Here is a 20,461-nt window from a genome sequence, read left to right on the forward strand (position 1 = left end):
CTGTTGATTTAATGGCATTTACTTGGTACAGTTAACAGAGCACTTGGTTGCAGAAATATTTCAATGTCAGGCCAACTTATCTTTTCCCAGCTGTAGCTCTTGTTGATGGAAAATCTGCGTGCTCCTGGAAGGCAAGGGTTTGTGTCAGAGACCATCTTTTGGAAAAAAAATTACCAGTGTATATTGGCCTGAGAACAAGCTGATAAAAGCTAAGAAAACTGCTTGACAATGTTGTGTAGTATGTGTCTCTTTCGATTACAACAGGCTCATTTCCAATAGAGCCACTTTTTTTTATTTAACCAAAAGTTGAAACATTAGACTGCTGATCCAAGTGTGATATGAAGTGAAGCATTGTCTTTTACTGATTGATGTGTTTGTGTTATCCAATTTATGTTGACATCTTGCTCATTGTAAAAACACAAACTAGGCAGAGACTTAGGGAGGTGGGTGAAAAAGAAATGAATGATGTGCATTTACATAGTGCCTTTCACAACCACCAGATGTCCCAGAACATTTTACAGCCAATGAAGTACTTTTTGTAGTGTAGTCACTGTTGTAATGAAGGAAATGTCATATTGTAAATGGTGACAGGGGGGAGGAAATGGTAATTACTGGAAGAATGATACTATGAGTGTGTGATCTAACTTAGGTGTTTAATCTGATTAAAGGATATAATAGGGTAGATAGAGAAAAATGATTTTCTGGCGGGGAGTTCAGAACAAGGGAGCACATCCTTAAACTTTGAACCAGATCATTCAGGAAGCACTTCAAACAAAAGGATAATAGAAATTTAGAGCACACTTTCCCATTGGAGCTGGGGGTCAATTGAAAATGTCAAAACTGAGTTTGATCGATTTTTGTCGGGCAAGGAAATTAAGCATTACAGAACCAAAGCAGTGGCTAGAGTTAAGATACAGATCAGCCACAATCTCCTTAAATGGTAAAAGAGGCTCGGTAGATGAATGGTCCACATTTTTGTTCCTAATTTCTTAATAAGCCGCTCTTAATGAAGACACAAGGAAGTGGATTTGATGAAGAAACATCTTTGTAGAGCAGGACTATCTAAACTAAAACCAGTGTGTTCAACGACCCCCCCCACCACCACCACTGAACCCCAAGCTCTCGAATTCCCTCCATAACCATCTCCACATTCTCTCTTCCCTTAAAACACTCCTCGAAATCCAAGCTTTTGGTCATCTATCCTAATATCTCCTTATGTGACTTGGTGTCAAATAATGGTTGATAATGTTCCTGGGATAGTGTTATTAAATTAAAGGTGCTATATACGTGCAAGTTGTTGTTGTATTTGAATATACGCAGAGCTGTGCCCTGTTTCTGTTTTGATGAAATTGCTCCTGATTTTGGTTCATTCCTTGTGCCGCCTGTTGATGCAGCAAGGTCCAGGAGAGTCCCATACTTTATAAAAATGTCTTGTCTTGTGTTTTCATTATGCTGCAGGAAGTCAATGGACAAACCAAAGAACTGTGCCCTCGGCTGTGCTGCATGAAGAAGTGCCAAAATGGCTATGGCTTTAATCTTCACAGTGAGAAAGCGAAGCCAGGGCAGTACATCCGATCGGTTGATCCAGACTCCTGCGCCTCTAAAGCTGGCCTGCGCGCTCAGGACAGAGTTGTGGAGGTAACTGAACAGTTTCCAAACTCTCTCGATCATTCTTAAAAATTCACTCATAGTCTCACTGGTCCCTTAGCAGAGCTGGGATCTAATAAATGCCCAGAAGAATCATGTATTTATCTGTTGCGTCTTTGCAGGTGAATGGTGTGAATATTGAAGGGAAGAAGCATAGTGAAGTTGTAGCTTGTATCAAAGCCAGTGAGGAAGAGGCCAGGCTGTTGGTGGTGGATCCAGAAACAGATCAGTACTTCAAGAAACTGGGAATAACTCCAACTGAATCACATCTGAAAGGTGGGAATCGGCACAAAACCTCATTTAGTCCAGTGAGAAGCAAATGAGATACCTCATTCCAAGCAGCCCCCGTTTCATTATTTGAAGGGGCTGCTCTTCAACTTCTGGTTCCATTTAAGTCCTGATGTTTCTTGTCAAAAACAGAAATAGAAATACCTGGAAAAACTCAGCAAATCTGGCAGCATTGGCGGAGAAGAGCACAGTTGACGTTTCGAGTCCTCATGACCCTTCGTCAGGACCTGGAAAAATTTATTAATTTTGCTTCCAATCTCCAACCCTCCATCATTTTCACATGGTCCATCTCTGACACTTCCCTTCCCTTCCTTGACCTCTCTGTCTCAATTTCTGGTGATAGACTGTCCACCAATATCCATTACAAGCCTACCGACTCCCACAGCTACCTCGACTACAGTTCCTCACACCCCGCTTCCTGTAAGGACTCCATCCCATTCTCTCAGTTCCTTCGCCTCCGTCGCATATGTTCTGATGATGCTACCTTCAAAAATAGTTCCTCTGACATGTCCTCCTTCTTCCTTAACCGAGGTTTTCCACCCACAGTAGTTGACAGGGCCCTCAACCGTGTCTGGCCCATCTCCCGCGCATCCGCCCTCACGCCTTCTCCTCCCTCCCAGAAACATGATAGGGTCCCCCTTGTCCTCACTTGTCACCCCACCAGCCTCCGCATTCAAAGGATCATCCTCCGCCATTTCCGCCAACTCCAGCATGATGCCACCACCAAACACATCTTCCCTTCACCCCCCCTTGGTGGCATTCCGTAGGGATCATTCCCTCCGTGACACCCTGGTCCACTCCTCCATCACCCCCTACTCCTCAACCCCCTCCTACGGCACCTCCCCATGTAAACGCAGAACATGCAACACCTGCCCCTTCACTTCCTCTCTCCTCACCGTCCAAGGGCCCAAACACTCCTTTCTAGTGAAGCAGCATTTCACTTGCACTTCCCTCAACTTAGTCTACTGCATTCGTTGCTCCCAATGCGGTTTCCTCTACATTGGAGAGACCAAATGCAGACTGGGTGACCGCTTTGCAGAACACCTTCGGTCTGTCCGCAAGCATTACCCAGACCTCCCTGTCGCTTGCCATTTTAACACTCCACCCTGCTCTCTTGCCCACATGTCTGTCCTTGGCTTGCTGCATTGTTCCAGTGAAGCTCAACGCAAACTGGAGGAACAGCACCTCATCTTCCGACTAGGCACTTTACAGCCTTCCAGACTGAATATTGAGTTCAACAATTTTAGATCTTGAACTCCCTCCTCCATTCCCACCCTCTTTCCATTTCTTCCCCCTCCTTTTTGTTTTTTCCGATAATTTATATAGATTTTTCTTTTCCCACCTATTTCCATTATTTTTAAATGTATTCCACCCATTGTTTATCTATACCTTTTATGCCCTTTTAGTCTTATTTCACCCCACCCCCACTAGAGCTATCTGTACCTTGCTTGTCCTGCTATCCAGTCTTAATTAGCACATTCTTTTAGATAATATCACCACCTTCAACACCTCTTTGTTCTTTTGTCTGTGACATCTTTTGGTTATCTCCTCCTATCACTGCTTGCTTGTCCCAACAACCCCCCCACCTTCTCCCGCGCCTCCCCCCCCACCCCCTTAAACCAGCTAATATTTACCCCCTTTCCTATTTTTACTTAGTTCTGTTGAAGGGTCATGAGGACTCGAAACGTCAACTGTGCTCTTCTCCGCCGATGCTGCCAGACCTGCTGAGTTTTTCCAGGTATTTCTATTTCTGTTTTTGTTTTGGATTTCCAGCATCCACAGTTTTTTGTTTTTATCTCTGATGTTTCTTGTCTTTGGGCACTCGGTGTAGGATGTTGGGGTGGGCAAGTCGGAGGACCTCCCCATTGGCGCGGTCCTGGGGCTGACCAAGGTCCAGGATGGACATAGCCAATGGAAAGTGGGGTCAGTCTGGCTGCCTGCCACTCTTCTGCAGTCTTGTTTGCCCTCCGCTGGCCCCCCGCAGCTTTGCCCTTTGAAATTTTATAAGTTTCCTTTTTTACATTTTTGTTTTATTAGTTGCGCATCCTAGTAGGAGGGCGCTTCTGTTCAGTTTTTTTTGCTTTTTGTTGATAGTACCGGGGATGTCCTTATTGTTGGCTCTTGATTCATAATCTTCCTTCTCCTTTATTTCTGATTGGCTGTCGTTTTAACTCTAAGCCAATCACCAAACTGTGATGGAGAAAGTGTGACATTACAGGAAGTTGAGTGTGACCAACAGGAAATGCTTCCTGGAGGCGATACTTTTGATCTGTTGCCCATTGTGCTTGACCAACCAGATTACAGAATAGACCCTTCAGGCGATATGCAGTTGCAATAAAAGCAAAGAAAAAAAAAAGCAGGAAATCCTCAGCAGGTCAGGCAGCACTTGTTAATGTTTCAGGTTTCATCATTCTGTTCTGATGAAAAGTCATTGACCTGAAACGTTAACTCTGTTTCTCTCTCTACAGATGCTGCCAGGCCTGCTGAACATTTCCCAACATTTTTGTTTTTTTTTAAATTTCTGGTTTCCAGCATCCGCAGTATTTGCTTTAGTATTCAGTTGCAGATTGGCTAATCCTTCTAATCAGATTTTCTGAGGTGAGTGCTCCCATCTAGACTTTGACCACATCAGTTCTAAGGCAGCTTTATCGTTTGCCTCACCACGCGCAACAGCATCGTACACTTTGAAAGGGGCAGCAACGGTTTGAAAGTTAGGTTGGGTTGGAAGAGCAGCTGTTCCATATTGAAATATTGGAAATTCCATTTGCTCTCCAGGTTCTTGAGGACAGAACCTGACCAACACTCCGAGCAGTACTGAGGGGATGCTGCACTGTCGGAGGACCCACCTTTCGAATAAGACACTAAACTGAAGCCCTGACTGCTCACTTAATGGATGTAAAAGATTCCATGGCATGATATTGAAGAGTAGGGCAGCTCTCCCTGGTGTCCCGAGAAACATTTATCCCTAAACCAACATCACTGAAGCAGATTATGTGGCCACTATACATTGTTGTTTGTGGGAGCTTGCTGTTGCATATTAGCTGCATTTCCTACATTACAACATTGGCTACACATCAAAAGTTGCTCTTTGGCTGTAAAATGCTTTGAGAATCATGAGATTATGAAAGGCGCTATATAAATGTAAGTCTTTCTATTGGGACACGAATTATAAAAATTTACTTTCTACTTTCCCCAGCCGAGTAAAATATTTTTTCAACTTTAGGCATCAATATTGCATCAAACACTCTCGGGTCTGGTAACAGAGTAAAGCCTCCTCTGCACCATCCCAAAAACCTGCCTTACACACCCTCATTGCCTGCTCACCTCCATATGTTCCAGCTCCCTCCTTCCATCCTATAACTCCCAGGCAGAATTTTTTCAATAGAGAGGTTTCCTGCCAAGCCGCCAGAGAAGTTGGCTGTGGACGCATCCCTGTCATGCCGGTTGCCCACAGCCTACTTAACGCTCCGAGGAGCTTTAAATGACTGCAGGAAAGACTTCCACCTCTTACTCGGGTGGAAGTCCCGCCTCAGAGTTGCCAGCCAGTCTGATTGGCCGGCAGCTCTGTAGTCCCAGCAGTACCACTGGAAGTAGTGGCCACTGCTGGGACTACAAGCAGTCCCAAGAAGTCAAAATGCAGAGCCCAAAGGGCCTGGGGAAGTCCAGGGTTTTGCGACAGGGAGGGGACACCTGGGGGTGAAGGTGAGGGTGTGGGTGTCTTGATTTGAAAGGCATCTGAGGAGAAGAGCACCTTGGGGTGGTGGGGGAGGTCCAGACCTTTTGAGCGATCTCGAAAGGGGGCCAGTAACGGAGGTGCTTCTTTCACCTGAGGCCAAAGCTGGATAACCTGCCAGGTTTCCCTTTGCCCCTGAACCTCTCCTGTTGGCCTCAAAATTGAGGCTGGGGTTGGGAAGCGGCACTTCAAGTGGCCATTAATTGGCTACTTAAGGGCCTCAATTGGGGCATGGGCAGATGGGTCGCCCTAGGCTTCGCCTGCCCCCTGTAAAATTGCAGACAGGTCAGGGGTAGTTAGGAAGGTGACAGGAAGACTATCTGGAGAACTTTATGGGTTCTCCTGCCTGCAAATCCACCAGCGGTAAAATTCTACCGCCAATAAAAATCAGTTTCCCACTGAGTTTAGTGTCTCACTTGAAAGATGGTACCCCAGACATTGGCTATTGTTATGGCTTCCAAGTGAGCTTCCTACATTATGGACAGTTCCCAGTAGAAACCGGATCAAGATGGCCTAAGCTCGACTGTGGATTGTTCCTCCATCTTAATTACTACTTGAGTCTTGAGTGATAAACTTTGTGCTTATAAAGAGGAATGATTTCATTGGTGGGGAATGGAATTTGTTTCATGTGTTAGCACACTGACTGAAATGAGCTCCCACAAACAGTCATGGTGAGTTTTAGATGTGGTGTAAAGTTGTGTGAGGCCAAGAGTTATTTCTGAACACAGCACAACATGTTGAATCAGCGTGACATCTGTAATAATTTAAGGAAATTTTAAATAATTTCAAATAATTTACTCTAGTGATCCAAGACTTTTGTTGTCTTGGCTAAAACTAGCCAAATGTACTTAGCCCATCACCCATGATAAAAATCATAGCAACTTACAGCACTGAAGGAGCTGTTTGGCCCATCAAGCCTCTGCTGCCTCTTTGAAAGAGCATTTGTGCTTCGTTTCACACCCTCCATCTTTGTTTGCAACCCTGTCAGTTTCTCATCCTCCTTGTCCCGTTCCCTTTAAATAAAATTCTTTATGAAATCTGCTTCCACCACATTCTCAGGTACAGCTTTCCAGATCCCGACAACTGAGTAAAGCAGCTTCTCTTCATTTCCACTCTAGGCCTTCCGTTAATGATTTTAAATCTATGGTTATGGACCCACTTGTTAGAGGGAATCGTTTTTCTTCATCCACTCTATCAAAATTGGAGCTAACTTGCTTCCCATTACTCTGAGCTAGACCTAAAGTGAAGGGACGGTGTACAGAATGCACCATGACACCTCTTCCCCCTCCGGTACATATCCTTGATACCTGGAGACTATGTAGTGACCTTGCATGCAAGGAGATGAAGTCTCTGTGACCCATTGCCACATATTTAATGAAAAGTAGTCGAACACCCATTACTAGAAAATTCTACATTCAATCCATCATGAGTTAGATTATCTTATAATGATTCTGCTAACCATGTGTTGAGTTTTAGAATTATGCAAGTTGAATAATTTAAAGGTAATTACCAACCACAAAATACGTTAAACAGATGTACTGGTTTGAGTGAAATTGGATCAGGATTCTCAGAAGGTTGTGAATTCAAGCCCTTTACCGTATATTTAAGCTCATAATCTAAGCTGACACGTCGGTGCAGCACTGAAAGGGTGTTGCATTGTTAGACATGCTGTCTTTAGAAGCAATGTTGAACCCTGTCTGCCTGCTCAGATGAATGTTAAAAGCTCTACTGGCACTAGTTGAAGATCAGGGAATGCTGTCAGTGTCTTTGTCAATACTTCTCTCTCAGGCATCATCACCACCACAGAGGATTAATTGGTCACTCACTTCATTGCTGTTTGTGGGTTCTTGCTGAGTGTGAAATGTCCATCGCACTGGTCTATGAAACAGCGATTGCTGTGTGTAAGACACTTCCGAGCACTGTTTGCATGAAATCATTGGACTGGCCCAGCAGGTGTGGTGAGGCTGAGGTTAGGTTACAACCTTCGACAGAATAGGAACTTTATCAGCTTCTTGATACTCACTTAGACTGATGTGGTGGAAATGCACGACCCAAAAAATGGGCCAGTAATCCTTCACCAGTATGAGCATCCTCACCTTCAACAGCACAGAAAACAATTGAGATGTGCAGACGAAGAAGATTACTGATTAGGGGGAGATGGTGGCATTGTAGTAATGTCACTGAACTAATAATCCAAAGGCCCAGGCTAATGGTCTTGGGACATGGGTTCAAATCCCACTACAGCAGCTGGTGGAATTTAAATTCAATTAATAAATCTGGAATATAAAGATAAATTCATGGTCACCATTAGAGACTATCATATTATCGTAACAATCCATCTGGTTCACTAATGTCCTTTAGAGAAAGAAACCTGCTGTCCTTACCTGGTCTGGCCCACATGTGACTCCAGACAAACAGCAATGTGGTTGACTCTTAATTGCTCTTGAACTGAGGGTAGTTATGGATGGGCAAAAGTGCTGGCCTTGCCAGCGACGCTCACATCCCATGAAAGAATGAAGAAAAATAAAATTTCATTCCACCCACACACCCCCTCCCCAGCTCCAAAAATAATTTTCTAGAACTGCATGGTACTTTTTATGAACTGAGTTTGTGCTTCCAGCTCGCTGGTTTTAATTCTTATCTTGCGTGCATTTATATACAGAAGGTCCATGTAGAACAGAAAACGTTAAGGGGAGATTTAATAGAGACATTCAAAATCAAGGAGGTCACAAATTTAAGGCAATTGGCAAAAGAATCAGGGGCGGGATGAGTATTATTTTACCGAGCGAGTTGTTAGGATCTGGAATGCACAGCCTGAAAGGATGGTGGGAACTGATTCAATGGTAACTTTCAGAAGGGAATTGGATAAATATTTGAAGAGGAGAAAATTGCATGACTATGGGGAAAGAGCAGGGGAGCGTGACTAATTGAATAGCTCTTTCAAAGAGCAGGAATGCTGGACTGAACAGCCTCCTTCTGTGCTCCTTCTTCCATGATTCTAAAAGAGAGGCATCTTTTCTGGTCAGTTTTTGAATCAAAAACTTGAAGTAAATAACAGATTGACATGGTGTGTATGTAACAACTTGGCTGCCCTAAAAAAAATAGCACCGTACATGTTATATAAGGCATACAAATGTTTGTATGGTAGAGTTCTATCAACAATGAAAGGTGAGGTTGAGGAGAATTGAGTTTCCAGCAAATAGCTTTTTTTCTTTATTCTTTCATGGGATGTGGGCATCACTGGCAATGCCAGCATTTGTTGCCTGTCCCTAAATGTCCTTGAACTAAGTGGCTTGCTAGACCATTTCAGAGGACACTTCAGAGTCAACCTCATTGCTGTGGGCCTGGAGTCACGTGTAGGCCGGACCAGGTAAGGATGGCAAATTTCCTTCCCTAAACGACATCAGTGAACCAGATGGGTTTTTACGACAATTGACAATGGTTTCATGGTCACTATTACCGAGGCTAGCTTTTTAATTCCAGATTTATTAGTTGAGTTTAAATTCTACCAGCTGCTGTGGTGGAATTTGAACCCATGTCCCCAGAACATTGGCCTGAGCCTCTGGGTTACGAGTCCAGCGACATTGCCACTGTATCACCACCACCCAGAAAAGCTACCTCTCTGTGTGAATCATTCTTTAAAATTTTTATTTTGTTTAATCCTGACACTGACCTGGTATTTACATGATCACTGCTGTCTTTGGGCGCACTTGTGTGTTCTCCATTCATTTGCATTAAGTTGCTGCTGTACATAGGCTGTTGCTTCATCCTTTTTGAAGGAACTGAATTGACTGACATTGGAAGGATTAGGAGAAATAGAAGCAGCGTTTCTGGGAAGCCTAACCGAATTCACCGTTTTAGAACCTGTGGGCCTGGAATTTGTAAATGTACCATTTGATGCTGTGTCCTCGCAGTTGCCGAGAATGGAGCTGAGGCTGTCCAAGGTCACATGATTTTGGAGCTTCCACACCGAAGGCAAAATAGATTTTAATCCCAGAGGATTGGAGCTGAAGTCCCGGAGGTGAAAGTAGTCATTAGCTTCGGCCCTTGGCGCAGTGTTTTACAGTAAAATTCTTGAAAGAGTTGGGATTCAGTATAATTTAATAAATTTTTTAAAGAATACATTTTTAGCTAAATGAGTCACTATCTCAAGCCAGACTCGGCTCTCCTTGAGCTCCATTTTCCCTGACTGGCAAGACTGTGCATTAACTGGACACTCTACGCAGTATGTGTAGTAACTGTCAGTCTGTTGTGATGCATGAAATCACATCATGCCATTGGCAAATGTCATTATCAGGAGAGCTGGTCATCAGCACTTACTAATCTTGGGTGAAGCAATTAAATCCACCCTCAGTGAGGCAATATTTAAGCCAGGGCCTTTTAGCAGTTGTGTTATCAAACTCTGCAGCTTCAAGGCAGTTTCCACAACAGTGTTTCAGTGATAAGTGTTAACAATGTCTGCTTGTTCAACCTAATAATTATCATGGCCATGTTGGCAGGCCACAGTATATCAGAGAGGGTGAATTCAATTTCACAACTTGTTGTAGTGCAATTTAAAGTTGCGGAAGTTGAATTTTGCGGGAGTTTGCCCAATTTCCCTCTGAAGTTGCAACAAGTTTGGGGAGCACACATGGAATTTCTACCCCCTTGATTTTGGGGGGTGTCGTCGTGATGTCAATGAGCAAGTAATCAAGAGGCCGAGTCTAATGCTCTGGGGACATGGGTTCAAATCCCACCACAGCAAAAAAATAAAATCTGCAATACAAAGCAAGTCTCGGTATGAAAAATGACAACTATCATCGATTGTTATAAAAACCCAACTGGTTCACTAATGTCCTTTTTAGGGGAGGAAATCTGCCATCCCTTACCTGGTCTGGCCTACATGTGACTCCAGATCCACAGCAATGTTGTTGACTCTTAACTGCCCCTCAGTCCAAGGGCAATTAGGGATGGACAACAAATGTTGGCCTTGCCAGTGACGCCCACATCCCATGAATAAGTTTTTAAAAAATCGAGTCACTAGTCCAATACCATAATCAGTACGATACTGTATCCAACAATTTATTGTCTTCCTCTTTAGGTAACTAATATCAGCTCATCAGTAAGGCAGTAACAATTCATGAAATCTGGTTCATTTAGGGTAAGGAGTACTTTGGAAAACCACTGGTGTTTGATCATTTTCTTCTGTTTCATCTTATCTTATTCTCTCAATTTCAGGGCCTTTGCCACAGCCACTGGCAAATGGATCTCCACGAACACTGGTGAGTAATGACTGAGAGGCAGTTCGGCTGTCTGATGCCTGAAGCAAACATACTTTTAATTCCACAATCTGCACACTGAGCATTGTGAATGAAAAATTCTTCTGCAGCTCTGTTTCTTCCGTTTTAAATCCAGAAAATGTTCTTGCACAGGGACTACACAAAAAAAAGGCCGTTTGGCCCAACTGGTCCATGCTCCACTTAAGCCTCCTCCCATCTTTCCCCATCTAACTCTATCAGCATAACATCTGTTCCCTTCATCTTCATATGCTTGTCTAGCTTCCCCTTAAATACATCTGTTATTCACTGTGTGGCACTGGGTTCCACGTTCCTCGCTCCCTGGGTTAAGAAGTTTCTTCTGAATTCCCTAGTTGTTTTCTCAGTGAATTTCTTATATTGACGGCCTCTGGTTTTGCGCTTGCCCCACAGTTGGAAACATTCTCCCCGTGTCTACTCTGTCAAAGCCTTCAATAATTTTACAAGCTCTAGGTCGCCCCTCAGCCATAGATTACAATAGAGCACATATAACCATAGAGGTATTCAGCGATTTTTCGTAGTGAGACAGCATGCAGTACCCTCACGGATCAGTGGAACTCATGAGAGGGCACTGTTCAGAAGTAGCGTGTGTGGAAGGGTCAGCTAATGACATTCTTCCACCATCACCAGAACTTCTAGAACTTTCATACCTCTGCCAGGTGACGCCATCTTCAAAACTATATGTGGAGGGGGGACGATTTTTACTTTGAGGGTAAAATGGACGCTTTTAATGCCAGGCAATAGAAATGGAAATGGGGAGAGATAGTGGGAAACTGAGACATATTGCCCTACACTCATTCCGCCTCCTCACCATTAACTCAACCTCGGGAGGTTCTTCATATTGACAATTAATTGCAATCCAGATAATCATTGATTTGGTCTATACATGTCTAATCTCGGTGTTAACAAACCCCCTGAAGTGATGAATATTATTTTTGCCTGACGCAACTTCAAATCCAGTCACTGTGTGATGAGAAACGGGTATTTGTTAGTCCTGCAGTATGCTTCTCTGAGGTCAGAGAATAAACAAGATATAGTTTGTAGGTCACAAAGGTCAAGATCTACTATGGGAGTCCTCAGTCATTGAGACATCTGCTGGCCCTTCAATAGCAGGGGATTATGATGCGTGCCTTGCTAGCAAATAGTGTTATATATTTATAATCACCGATATACTACTTTAAAGGTGCAATAATATGCAAGTTTTTGTTGTACAGATGGTGTGAATATTTCCTACTTTTTTTTGCAATTCCATTTTAACAACTTTTTAAATTGCTGACTAATTGGATTGAGAGGACCATATTTTAGATTTGTTGTATTAAGTGCTACCAATTCTGCTATGTGACACCTGTAAAATTGCAAATAGCAGTGCAGATTAATTTTTGTTATACAGATATTATCCAAATATTCAGTTTCTGTGAAAAGTGGCAAATCCAGTTTTGCTTGCCATTTGTAGTGACGCGAATCTTGCCAAATTCCATCTCAGTGCAACTTAATTGTGACTAAAAATAATTCACAGGCCGACTTCAGCAATGCAAGTTTGCTAAATGCTTATCTTGTGAGCGGATATTGGGAGCGAGGAGAGCCAGCAGCAAATGTGCGCTGCTCCACGCTTGCAAGTGACCTAATTACTTTAGACCAGTCAGTGCGAAGAGTACCCCTTGCCGGAAGATAAATGTGACTAAAGTGAATTATCCTACATTGGCTGACAGCAGGGTTATCCGTTTTCCTGAGTGAAAATTGACCTAATTCAAAATAAATTCATTCCACATGGCAGGAAGGGATGGAATGTTGACCTGTGAAGGATTTCAGTTTTGCAGAAGGGCAAATGAGGTGCACAACACATTGCAGTCGACTGCATCAGACTATGTGCAGCTTCTTTGAGTGGCCATATATAACAAATGCAGATGACAGATGATGGCATGTATGTCGCTTTAGGTTCTTGTGAAGCATACCTGTTACAGAGCATTAAAGTTTAAACCTGTTGCACAGAAGTTTTTAATTTGGTTTTATTTATTCCTGCAAAGATTGCTGGAGAATCCCCTTCATCACTATAATGAGTTAAAATATACTGGCTTTGACATTATTTTCTTGATTTAGCAGTTAGCCAAAAGGAATTATTTTGAACTTTCTAGCAAGGTGAGATACAATGATAGTGCATGTTTGCTGAAACAAGACTGTAATTAAAAACCCAGTTTCCCACAAATTAGAGCAAACTTAATTGCAGGCCTTGATATTCTTCAGCTCTTTGAGGGTGTTTCATATTGTATAGAGAACAGTGATTATTTCTAAGAGCATCTTGCCTTTTCTTCACGTGACTGCATAAAAAGAGCTAATCAGGTGGTTAAGTGAAATTTATTTAGTTAAATTATAGGAATTACAATCTAAGGAGACTCTAATAATATGAATTGAATTGCAGAAGCATCCTAACTAAAAACATAATGCACTTGTGATAGGAATGCGATTGGATCAGCGCCCTAATTAAAGTTGCAAAGCCAGGTTCTGTTTTGAAGCAATTTGCTTCTATGAATAGCATCACAATTAGAAATCTGGATCTTTGAACATTGCAAAAATCTAATCTGAAAGTAAGTTTTTATTCAATCTACTTATTCCTCAACTACAACTGACATAGAATTTGCAGCACAGAAATGGGCCTAACTGGACATTTCTGGTCTTTATGCTCCGTGCAAGCATCCTCTTACCCCTCATTTTCTCACCACATCAACATACCCTTCTAATGCTTTCTCCCACATGTGTTTTTCTAGCTTCCCCTTAAATGTATCTATGCTGTTCAACTTCACCACTCCCCGTGGTGATGAGTTTCATGTTCGAACCACTTGCTGCTCAAAAAGTTTCTCCTGAATTTCCTATTGGATTTATTAGTGACGACCCCTAGTTTTGGACACCATACAAGCCGAAGCATTTTTTTTCTATGCCTACCCTAATTGATCTCCTTTCATAATTTGAAAGAGGTCCATCAGGTCGCTTACTGCTCCCAGACTTTTCTTTCCCAATCAGTGAGACCGGTTAATGCTTATTTTTTTTGTTGTTATGTACTTACTTTTACTTTTTTTAAACCTGTGCAGATGAAAGGAGACCTCGACAATGATCCGTTTGCAGAGAGTGGATTGAATTTAAGTCCCACAGCGGCTGAAACCAGAGAGAAAATGCAAGCTAAGCGCAAGAACAAGAGGGCACCTCCGATGGACTGGAACAAGAAGCATGAAATTTTCAGCAACTTTTAAGCTGAATGGATTGTCCCATTGAACTCTTCAGTTCCCCTGACCTTCAGGCAGAGTTAACATCTTCACTCCATTGATATTTGTTTCCTCTCCACATCTGGTGTGGCAGAGGGAAAAACAAAATGCCCGTTAATATGATTATTAAAAGACTGTGACCAAAGCTTTACCTTTTTTCATGCCAGCTGCTTATTTGCTTTGTGCTTAAGGTATATCTTAAATAAGATTTGTCGTAGCGTAGTTTTAATCGGGCTAATGAAGAGAAATTTTTCCACCAGCTTTTTGTTTTTGCTTAATTTTTTTTTTTACTTGAGCTGAGTTTTGATACTACAATCAGCCTTCATTACAGGACAGAATAACTGGATTATTTAGACAAGAGCCGTAGTTACTTTCTGAAATAGAATTTGTCTTTTGTGAAATCTTGAGTATGATTTACTTGTTTGGCCTAATAACCTACAGGCCACCAATCCTTTCACTCAAACACCATGTCTCAAGTATTTCCAGGGCTGCCTGGCTAAAAATGTCTTAGCTTACCTGGTCTTGTCTTTTTACGCTGTCATGGGTTAGTTTCACCAGCTGGTGGTTGAAATACAAAGTCTTATTAGATCGAATGGCAATTACAAAATGTGAGGTGGGTAAGAGGGGAGGCAAGAACAGGCATAATGTTCCTTAGCATTACAGCCTCAATGTAATACACTGTATAGAGGAAGCATTTTACTGCACATCAGGAATGGCTTAACTTTTTTGTATGCTAACTGCTGTTGTAAGCAGCATTGAAAATATTTTAACATTCCCCCCCCGCCCCCCATGCAACATTTTCACTAGATTTATACTGATCGTTTGCTTAGTAACTGATTACTGAGTTATTTCGAGCAGTAAAATTTGGGAGCTAATAATGGAGATTAAATATTGGCTTCTCACATATTGGCACATCACTGTTTTTGAGTTGGGGAGAGAGAGGAGGTGCATTTAATGCCATCACTGGTTAGCTATTAATAAACACATGCTTCACAATATATTTAAACCGACTGATTAGTACAAAAATAAGAGGAGTTTTTAAGTTTTATTGACAAAAGGTAATGATAGTGGCACTAACCAAATACTGTAACATTCAGCCAGTATTCAATTTGGTCCCTTTTTTAAATATAGTAATGCAATTTATTTAAACAGTGTATTCAAGGCTTCCTGCAGGTCTGTGCTCTAATGAGCTGAAGGGAGTTGGGAAAAATAGGTTGTGATTGTCAAAGGTGGATTTCCTGCATTGATTGAGAATTGTAAAGGGTAGTGGGTCAGCACCTTCTGAGAATGCTTTCGATTCTGACCAGCTCCTATTCATACTAATTTTCTCTACATTCCCTTTTAATATGTTCCAGCCCTGAATTCTGAGAGTGAAATCATTAACTTTGTTGTTTGCCTGTATGTTCTAGTTGCAAGAGAGACCCCTTTCACAGCAGTCTGCAATTCTTGGATAATATTTTTTGTTGCTATCCTCAGCTCTTACACTTTTGCGTCCTGCAATACACAATGGCTCTCTACTTCCAATTATTTTAATTAACCTTATTCACACAAGGCCAAAACCTAGGTGCCACATTTTGAATAGCTTCTACGTATTCAAGGCTAAAATAACTAGAAGCATTGCATAGGGGGCTAACGGAGGAGTCTGTAACACTGTTTGGAGTTCACATGGATCTTGTAAGTTTTGAACTGAAAAGTGCACGAACTTTCAACAGATCTTTGACATATAAATCCAGAAAATGCTGAAAACACTCAGGTCAGGGAGCATCTGTGGAGAGAGAAATAGAGTTTACGTTTTAACTCGATGACTTTTTCACTAGATCGTTTCGTTCAACCCTGACTATAGATTATTGACCCGAAACTTTTAACTCTCTCTCTCCAGAGATGCTGCCTGGTCTATGAGGTGCTTTCCAGCAGTTTTTTAAAAAAATGTTTAATCCCAGCATCCAAGGATTTTTATGTTGGTATAAAACTAGTTTGAAATGCTGGAAACAAGAAAGGGCTTGAAAATAGAAGTGTCTATAAAGGAAAGGAAGATGATTGTGGGCAGGTAGGCAGCAGCGAGAGGGAGATTGTGTTAATCAGCGTGACAACCATCTATGTGGATAGGAACTGAATAATCTTTGCTTTCTAGCTGAACACTTTGCAGTCAATAATGCAAGATAAATAGCTACTTGAAGGAAAGCATGTAAACATTTATATAAACAGGCAAATTTCTGATACCAGTGATTTGTGCAGTCATTATGCCTTGTACTTCTGAGAATCTAGTTTGAAAATATCATAAGCACATTTCAGTAACTTGTATAATACTCTGTCTTCTGTGTATACTGTACTGTATATTGTTAATAAATGTATTTCAGCATGACAAAGCTGGCTACTTTTGGTTCATTGAATTGGATTTTGGGTAGCATTGCAAAGAACGTGTCTCTTAATCGTCCTCAGTCAGGTGTGATCCGGACCATAACTTACATTCATATAGTGCCTTTAATGGAATAAAACTTTCCAAGGCACTTGTTAGGAGTGACTAACAGACAGAATTTGTCACCGAGTCACATTCGGGCTGGTGACCACAAAGCTTGGTCAAACAAGCTTTGTGGAGGAGGCAGGGGTAGAGAAAGAGGAGCTTAGGGACAAAGCAACTGAAGACAAGGCCACCAATGGCGAAGCAATGAAATTTGGGGTTGCGAGAGTGCTGGGGAAGCAGAAAGATTTTTGGGGGGCGCGGTGGGGACTAGAGATTACAGAGATAGGGAGGGCAGAGGCTGTGTTGACCTTTCATGGGTGTGTTTATTTCACTTCCTTTGGCAATCCAGCAAGAACTGTGTTTGAGCTGGTGAATGGGATCAGCAATGAGTGAGGGTGAATGAGATAGAACATCCCTTTTTTTTCCCCTCCAAAAGAGAAACGGGTATTTTACTGCAGCGTTCTTCTGATCAGTTAGAAACTTGCAAGAATTTTACAATCTGCTTGTTGCTTGGAAAAAACCATTTCAGTAATTCCTTTATAAACATTTCTGGGAGTGAAGCGAATCAATTCGCCATCCTGCATCTGTCTGAAACATCTGTTACTTTCTCACCACCCACAGCTGGCCTCCTGATTGTTGCCACACTAAAAAAAATACATATATTTTGGTATATTCTAAGAATGTGATAAGGTGCTATATATAATTGCAAATTATTTTATTATTTTCTGTTTGAGCAGTGGGCTGACATACAGGCGGAATATTTCTTGTTAGAATCTTACAGCACAGAAAGAAACCATTTGGTAGCACTGCCGACTGAGATTAAATGTATTCTTGGGGGGTTTCATCGCATGACTTGCCCCCATGCTCCAGCCATTAGTCGACCAACACATCCATCCTTGTGATCTACTGCCTTCCTATGCCCATTGGAAAGCAAAATGCCTCGTTACCCATTTGGATAACACTTGACTATCAGCCAAACAACCTTCACCACCCCCCACCCCCCTCCCCTCCTATTTTTAATATTTCTATATCTGAAGAGAAACGTTCAAAGAAAAATGTTATTACAACCTTTTTTTTAATGCCTCGATGATTTTTCTTCAAGATTGCACAGAACAGTGACCTGGAGATTGATCTTCAATTCCTGGTGACTCCAGGCCCAATCCCGGAAGGTGAGAAATCCTGCCATTCAGCCCGTCATGTCTGTGCCAGCTCTTTGAAAGAGCTATGCAGTCAGTCCCACTGTTTTTCCCCATAGCTCACCTTCATTCTTAATTCGCAGATTCTGCATTGCGGTTGTTCTGTGACTGTTAACAAAATTCCTAGAAATCCGGCTCGGGGAAAATACTTCCAGCATCCGCAGTAGTTTTTTGTTTTTATCTTCATTATTAAGTGCCTGCTTTTATTGAAAAAAAAACTTTTTTTGCATCCAACCGTGTCAGAGCACCTTGGGATGCACACAGCTCTGATTTTTATTGGCACACTGACCAACTACCTCACTGTTAGCAACCAGCTGTTACTGCCAAAGGCTTTCCTCATATTTATGGCCCAGGAATGTTGGGATCTGCGAATTTGGGGCTGGTTAGCAGCCAGAGACTTTTTAGTTTGGAGTATGGTGGAGTATTATTTAGAACCCTCCTAAAGTGTTTACTTCCCTCGTCCCAGGTACTTTGGATTTGTGGTGGCGTTGTGTGTAAAAGCACTTGACATCATCTTCTCTGTTGTGATTATCAAGTTGGTTTAGAAAGTAAAGTAAAATGGAAGGGCAAGATGAAAAAAACAGATGGACTTTTTAAAAAAAAAAATTTATGATGCCACTCGTAAATGTTATGATTGAACAGGGTGTCGGAAAGAACCATTTCTTTATTTTTCCTAGTTGGAAACGTGGACCCAGACATGAAGAGATTGAAGCAAAGATGAGTTTTTCCCCAGCATTTTCTGTTTTTATTTAGGAAGGAGAGATCTCTGTTTTGTGTGGGGATTCTCGGCTAGCAGATCTTGCTTTTCCTGTCGGCTCTGGCCGACTTCAGAATACGCGAGGTGAGCAAACAGGTCCAATTGGCAGAATCCGTTTCCATTACAGGAATTCTCGTCAACTGGTGTTTACATTCCCCCGAATGAGCCTTTGAGTAAAAAACAAAAAGCTAAAAGCTACTGTGGATGCTGGAAATCCAAAACAAAAACAGAATTACCTGGAAAAACTCAGCAGGTCTGGCAGCATCGGTGGAGAAGAAAACAGTTGACGTTTCGAGTCCTCATGACCCTTCGGCAGAACTCTGCCGAAGGGTCATGAGGACTCGAAACGTCAACTGTTTTCTTCTCCACCGATGCTGCCAGACCTGCTGAGTTTTTCCAGGTAATTCTGTTTTTGTTTTGAGCCTTTGAGTATGTCGGTGTTAGGAGAGCAGTCGCGAGAAACGTAGTGGAACTGCAAGTGCATATGTCGGTATGAAGATTAGTGGCACATTTCTTGGTGCTTTGCATTTTGTGTTTCCGCTTTCTCCCCATAAAGGATGCAGGTTTAAATAATCAAATATGAGAGAGGACATGCTCGAACTTTGTGGGTAAGGGTTTTTTTTTTTGTTAAGTATTGTTATCATTACATGGTCCTGTGATCTATCACTCATATTGCAAACCTATTTTAACCAATCCTTATTTTAGTGAAACTATTGGGATCATTGTGATTTTAAGCTCTCTTTTTCATTGGAACTCCAAATGCACAGACGAATGGGATCATCTTTCTTAATAGTGTTAAAATCGAGACTTCAGTGCGCTGTTAGATTCACAGCCAGAACTGAGGGGTCATAACTGGAGTACATTAAAAGTAACTACATTAAAGCATAAATTGAAGTATAAACTAATATAGTAGACAGGTACGGGTTCTGGACAACATTGTAATTGCTTCCAGTTGGTAAAGTGATGATTTGTATTAGGGGAACATCAGAAATTCCGGTTAACAGAGAATTCCAGGTGGTAAAGTGCCGGATAACACAGTTTACTTCTATCGGAGAAGACTGATCAGGTTGGGGCTCTTTTCTCCAGACGTGAAGGTTGAGGGGTGACCTAACAGGCCTTTAAAATTATTGAGGGATTTAGATTGATGAATGTAAAGGAACTCTTTCTATTTGTAATAAGAAACCAAACCTAGGGGCCATAAATAGAAGATGGTCACTGATTAACCCAATAAGGAATTGAGGGGGAACTTCCTTAACTGGAGACCGGTTGGAATGTGACCATATGGAGTAGCTGGGACAAATAGGAGCGATAGCTTTGAGGGGAAGCTACTTAAGTACATGGCAGAGAAAGTAACAGAAGGATATGCTGACAGTGAGATAAACTGGATGGGAAGAGGCTTGTGGGAAGCATAAACACCAGCATAGACCAGTTGGGCTGAACGGCCTGTTTCTGTGCTGTAAATTCTATGCAAATCTTGTTGCTTATTCTAATTTATTAGTTCCTCCAAACTATGGAGCTTCTTGTTTCTCTTTCTTTTACAATTCATAACCTAAGCTTGGAGCCAACTAAGTAAAACTAATTTATATAGCTTCTCTCCTCCTCTTATCCTTTATGGTGAAGATGTTCATTGAGCTTTGGCCATTCATATTAGTTTCTCAGTAACAAGAACGTAAGCTACACTTTCAACAGTGGAAAATCAGAATAAAGAATTGTTAGAATCCAAGAAATTGGTACTGTATATTGCTGCAACCAGGCTATGCTATGGATGGAAGCATCAAAAATGTTGAGTTAAAATTAGAGCCAGATGGCCATAGAGGTCTACAGCCAGAAA

The 20,461-nt window shown here is 41.9% G+C and overlaps 2 protein-coding genes across 2 annotated transcripts in view; both read left to right on the forward strand.

The window, feature by feature from the left end:
- The window catches only part of LOC144690984 (Na(+)/H(+) exchange regulatory cofactor NHE-RF2-like), a 114,038-nt gene extending 97,456 nt beyond the window's left edge, over positions 1-16,582 (forward strand). Inside the window, exons 3-6 of the mRNA XM_078558933.1 lie at positions 1,459-1,638; positions 1,770-1,923; positions 10,886-10,929; positions 14,046-16,582. Coding sequence (XP_078415059.1) covers positions 1,459-1,638; positions 1,770-1,923; positions 10,886-10,929; positions 14,046-14,204 — 537 coding nt within the window. The 3' untranslated portion in view covers positions 14,205-16,582. The remainder of the gene's footprint in view (positions 1-1,458; positions 1,639-1,769; positions 1,924-10,885; positions 10,930-14,045) is intronic.
- A 2,499-nt stretch (positions 16,583-19,081) lies between these two features.
- Positions 19,082-20,461, forward strand: part of tsc2 (TSC complex subunit 2) — a 120,718-nt gene continuing 119,338 nt past the window's right edge. The window contains exon 1 of the mRNA XM_078558922.1: positions 19,082-19,238. The gene's annotated coding sequence lies outside the window, so the exon portion shown is untranslated. The remainder of the gene's footprint in view (positions 19,239-20,461) is intronic.

This window comes from Cetorhinus maximus, chromosome 15, assembly GCF_964194155.1.
Source record: "Cetorhinus maximus chromosome 15, sCetMax3.hap1.1, whole genome shotgun sequence".
In the NCBI taxonomy this organism is placed as follows: Eukaryota; Metazoa; Chordata; class Chondrichthyes; order Lamniformes; family Cetorhinidae; genus Cetorhinus; species Cetorhinus maximus.